The sequence below is a fragment of the Poecilia formosa genome, unplaced genomic scaffold (genome assembly GCF_000485575.1).
Source record: "Poecilia formosa unplaced genomic scaffold, Poecilia_formosa-5.1.2 Scaffold1094, whole genome shotgun sequence".
NCBI lineage: Eukaryota > Metazoa > Chordata > Actinopteri > Cyprinodontiformes > Poeciliidae > Poecilia > Poecilia formosa.
This window is the reverse complement of record NW_006801033.1, coordinates 3,349-8,910: the sequence shown is the minus strand read 5'-3', so window position 1 is coordinate 8,910 and position 5,562 is coordinate 3,349. Positions and strand designations below refer to the sequence as shown.

The window sequence follows — 5,562 nt, the reverse complement described above, 5'->3', positions numbered from 1 at the left end:
TAAGCGGACAGGAAAAGTAAAAATCTTACTGCGTAATTATAGGTTACGGGAGAACATCGCCAGTGTAATGCTATTTAAACCCACAACTAATCTTAAAAACAACAAATCAAAAGCTACAATTAAAATGAATATCAATTATTTGCATTTCTATTTAATCCAAATGATGGGGGGTTAAATAATGCTAATATTCTAAGACGGACCACAGATACATAAAAGTAACATTTGTTTATTGAGAGTATCAATGCTGCTAAATTTGATTTAATGGTTTCAGCATACATAAATTAAAAGATTTTAAATTATTTAGTCTTTAAATTTAAGATTTTAAGGAGCTGGCAAGTTTACTTTGTGAAAAGTGCAAAGAACAATCTTCAGTTAGATTGTTTTGTTACCATAGCTACAATTTGATGCTCTGAGTTTAATCTTTGAGTTTGAGCACCATTTTTTTCACAAATACCAAAAAACTACAATTATAACTTATTGCTTTTTAGGTTGGCCAATTAAACTATTCCCGCTCCCCTAGAGTTCACTAAAGCTAACACAGAAGCTATTAAGAGGTGCTGATGTTTTTAGCAATAAGACAAATTCTACTCATGTTGTGGCTACTCTTGCATCATAATAAGGGCCAAAAACCAAAAATGCCAGAGTAGTTTTTTAGGAGGAGGTTTTCGACTCACTTAAAATAAAAAGCACTCACGGAGAGTTTTCTGGCTTATAAAAATTACAGAAATATTCTCCGAGTTGAATTCATACAAATATTTAAATAAACATTAATTTTGTGGTAGAAAAACTGTTTCACTCCTCACTCCTTCACCAAACAATCAGATCAACCACAGCAACTGCTTCTGCTTGTTAATCACAACAGGAGGCTGACTGACGAGGAGGAGGGTGTAAGAAAGACAAATGAATAAAGAATAATCTACCATTTGCATAACCTTAGATCTGTAACAGTAATAATTTAGCAAAAAATAAATTAATCTAATTCTTAATAGGCTCCAACAGCTCATTTCCTCATACAACATTGGATCGGCCCTGCATGAGGAGTTAAATCTGCTACACTGCGTGCAAATATGTGCTACAAATGGGAGGTTTAATTTAATCCTGCTAATGTGGCTTTAGTAGCTCTTCCATTTTGTATCTGTTGAGTTTTCAATAAGCATCATAGAAACTGTTTTGGTTGCTCAGACTTTATGGGACAAGACTTTCAGATCTCCATGCAGATGTGTGCATTGACTCTGGCTGATGAAGTGGACAAAGCATTCGATATGGTTTGATGCATTGTGTAACCGGAAAAATAATATTAAAAATTATATAAAACCAACGACGTGCGTGACTACAAGTTGAGGGCAAAAGCTCCTCACCAGGCTGGAACTTGCATGATGAGTTGTTAGCGCTGGTTCGTTAACCACTAACGCTCTAGCCAACTGGGACCACATAGGTAAACTTTAAAGGGAAGACAGAGCCACTCTGGGCAGTGTGTTAAGATTTAAATGCCCCACATAATTCTTTGTTTACAAAGATAAATCATTCTCACCACTCCCTCAACCTGAACCACTGAAAGCAGGACTAAAAGTTATTCCTGCAGTTCATATAGAGCTGCGCAACCAGAGCTAACGCAGTAGGTTTTTAACTCCTACCTTGACATAGATTTCTCCAAAGAAACATAATTCCTCTCAGGGGCTCGATGTAAATATTCATACAGGTCAGGCTGTGTGCAGTTTGAGTGAAAGAAGGCGTGCGCGATCTGCACTGAGGTAAACTTCAGAAATCAAGCAGTGGCAGTGTGAGAGGCAAAGCCTCTCTGTGCCAGCTGTGTGATTGGTCCGCTATCCCGGCTTTAAATGCATCAACTATAAACCTATGTTCTATAAACCTATCTTTTAGGAATAAACCTGCTCTGCCAGTGAAATGCTCAAAGCAACAGAGACGCTTGCAATCCGGTTTTAACATTTTTTTTTTCATTAAGGGTTTTTGTTATTATTATTATTTATTATCCTAAAAACATAATCAAGCTGCCAGTCTTATAGTGCACTGGGGGAAATCCTGGAGTTGGATGTTGATTTTCCATCATTTTCTGTATGATGACAGTTTTTAGAGGAATAGGAGACCTGAATAAATCTTGAGCAAGGAAAAGTTATGATAATCAAAGAATTCTCATTGTGCAGGATACCAGCTAATGATCACTTGCATGCAGTTAGCTGAGCCAGGTAACAATCTGCTGGCATTTAGCTGTCATTGCTTCGGAAAATGTCTGCAATCAGCGGAGTGGCTGTCGTGTTATAGACAGCTCTGTGTATTCCTTCAGTTGGTTATTTAGGTAGATTGAAGGTTGAAACTCCACCAGCTGCATCTTGTATCACATGTGTGATTTTTGTTGTGGAAGCTTTCCTTTCTGTTCAAGGCTGGAACAATGAATTGGACTCATCACGATGAATCAATTAAAATAATTGTCAACTAATTTAGTAATTTAGTAATTGTTAGCTGGAGACTACAGACTCTAAAAAAGGCAATTTGTTGAAAGAATTAATGTAAATTAATTAAGTCAAACATGTCCAGAAAGTATAAACAATTTGCATTTAAGGTAGGCAAAACCTTAAATCCACATAAGTTGTGTGCAAGTATGTTCTACCCAGAACTCAAATGGCAGTTTTAGCTTCACCCGGTTCAAATTCTATTTAAAAAAAAAACTCCTACTAAACACCTTGTATTTAAAATAATTAATTTGATATTAAATAGAAAATTCCCTGATCAGCCCTACATTCTATTGATGTTCAGCCCAGCAGACAGAACTGAGCTTTTCACTTGTTTTAGCTGCAGGTACTTCCTTTGCCACAAATAATGTATCGTTCACTCACGCTATACCGTTACTACATTTTATACAATAAAATGTTTGTTTTCTCACTTTAAAAATAAATTAAATTATTTCCTTATTTGCATTTTTACTATATACACTGTAATGTATTTTGAAAAATCTGCAGATTTCTTTATTTGATCTATCAGTAGAATAATGGATTAATAAAATAATTATTAATTGCAGCCCTAATATATTTGAACAGCTGAATGGTTTCTTTACTGCAGTAAATGCTCACTCATGATTAGAGGGGACTCTGATAGCAAGGAATGAGAAGCTGTGATTTAGATCAAGGCATATTTATATGATTAAAATGGCCTAGTCAAAGTCCAGACCTAAATCCAAATCTGCAGCAAGTCTTGGAAATGGATTTTTCAGAGACATGGAGACTCTCTCCATCCAGTCTGAGTTTGAGCTACTTTTTACAATAATAGATACAAAGAGCATGGTAGAGTCATAACTCAGAAGAGCTGCAGGTAATCTGAGGTAGGACATACAAATGCACACCACACTTTGATTTTAATTCATAAAAATTGGTGGGTTGTTTATGCAGTTCATTTTTTTGCATCTTGCTTGTGATATTTTTTTTTCTTTAATCTGATGTAAAACCATTAATTACTATTTGTATTTAATTCTTTACGGGTCTATATAAAATAAACTGAATTGAAATTAACTGACCTGATCAACTTGTGTTTTCAGTTTGAAATGTCACTGTTACACATACCTGTACAGGAGAGTTAGCTAAAACCTGGCCCACCACATTTTTCCGTGGCTATTCCGAGGTTAATGGATTCATTGTGTGTCGTCTCTGGCTTTCTTCTTCCATGTGTGCCGTTCCATCACATAAACTCAGAATCAGAATTCTGATTCTGTTTAGTAATTGGATTCTGATCCCTTTTCTCCAGAGTACATGAGGAGTCCCTGTGTGGAAGCCGGCCTCATCCCTCCTCTAGTTCAGCTGTTAAACTCCACCGACCAGGAGGTTTTACTGCAAACCGGTCGAGCGCTTGGCAACATCTGCTATGACAGCCGTAAGTAGGAGTTAGATTTGCTTTGGAAATGCTGATTCAGAGGATTATGTTTCTTTTAATAATCTGCCAAAAAGCTACAGAAATTGGGCAACAAAGAGCATACTGGATCTGGGTTGATATTTTTGACTCCATTGGACGGTTTTTGTATTACCTGATTTTTATTTTTTTTTGTTTTAGCACAGTAAAAAAATATTTCTACCAACAAATTCAAAGATTACATCTACATCAGGAGGGATTAATGTGTCTAGAATGTGCACAGTCACATATAGAAGCTTAAGTTTCACTTCTTCTGTGATATGCAAACCTAAAAGAGATTCCAGCTGATCTGATAATAATATGATTGCATGTAAAATGGCTGCTTGCAGCCCTTCAGTGATGTTCATTCTGAGGAACTTCATCATTTAATCCACGTTCTACCAGCAGTGTTCTCATTACAACTGTCAGATGTGATGCAGAGTTTATTGAAGAGCTGGTCTGCAATCTGCTGGGACCTGGCATTTGTTCAGGTGGAGGTAGGTGCAAGATTATTAGGATATAAAGCAAAGCTGATGAGATGGAAGAAGCACTGCTGATGAATCCTGTCTCCAGGTTGTTTGCAACCATCAATCATATCATTGATTCTCTTCTGGACACGTCAAGATTTCCTCAGAGCAGATAAAATTAAACGTTTTTGGGGAAACTTCTGTGACATAGATAGTTTAAAGCCTTGTGACTTGTTTAAAAGTTGAATGGCGTATCTATGTTGAAGTAGGCAGAATTAGTAAGATGTGACAAATTAGAAGATTTTACAATTTTGTGGACTTTTGAAGAATTTCAATTCTAATGGGGCTGTAATTTTCACAAAAGTGCCAATATTTCAAAAAGCACAATAGTGCACAATAGTAAATTGCACAATAGTACAATTTAGCAAAAGATGTAGCATAACTCGGCAGAAGAAGCAGAATGTTTTAATATATGAATTAGTAAAATTAGTTGATGTGAGCATGTTAAACAGAAAAATGTACGGAAGTCGAAATAATAATAAAGAGAAACAGTGAGAGTGCAATAATGCATTCTCACTGAATATTCAGTGCTAGTAGCCTACATCCTCTTTGATGGGGTGGCGGTAAGGGACCTGGATAATGGATAGGGGGATGCTGGCTCAGAAAATGTTGAGAACCACTGCTATAAAGTTTCTCCTCCTGCTGGGTTGTGACGACATGTCTTGTTCCCAACCATGATGTCTTGAACTGCATTTCAATGCCTATGCTCTTTTTGAGCATAGGTATGTCACACCTAGCAAACCTAGCTTCTATGGTGCATTGACAGAATCCTCTAGTTTGATTACTGCAGTAAAGATTACAGTGGACCTCTGGTTAGGGACAATAGGGTAGCTGATATAAATACTTGAGTCTTCCTCTAAAAACACAACTGTATATTTTAACAGTTCACACACCAAATACACATTAATATGCAGCCATACGCAAAGTGGAAACCATCTTAGCACTACCCCAGAAGCTTTCTTATTTCCACTCTAGGGAGTACATCCAATCAGCAGCAGGAAAAACACATTTTGCTCTTGGTTTGGCTGCTTTGCAAATTCTAACAAATGGTGTGTCAAGAAGTATTGCGCCAAAGTATTTCAACTTCCGGTGTTGCATTTTTTGACAGAGTTTTTAGATATGTGCTATGATAAAAATACAC

General features: G+C 36.6%; 1 protein-coding gene across 1 annotated transcript in view; it reads left to right on the top strand.

Annotated features, from left to right (window-relative positions):
* The window catches only part of LOC103132509 (rap1 GTPase-GDP dissociation stimulator 1-like), a 15,847-nt gene extending 11,769 nt beyond the window's left edge, over positions 1-4,078 (top strand). Inside the window, exon 2 of the mRNA XM_007544311.2 lies at positions 3,754-4,078. Coding sequence (XP_007544373.2) covers positions 3,754-3,887 — 134 coding nt within the window. The 3' untranslated portion in view covers positions 3,888-4,078. The remainder of the gene's footprint in view (positions 1-3,753) is intronic.
* The last annotated feature ends 1,484 nt before the right edge of the window (positions 4,079-5,562 follow it).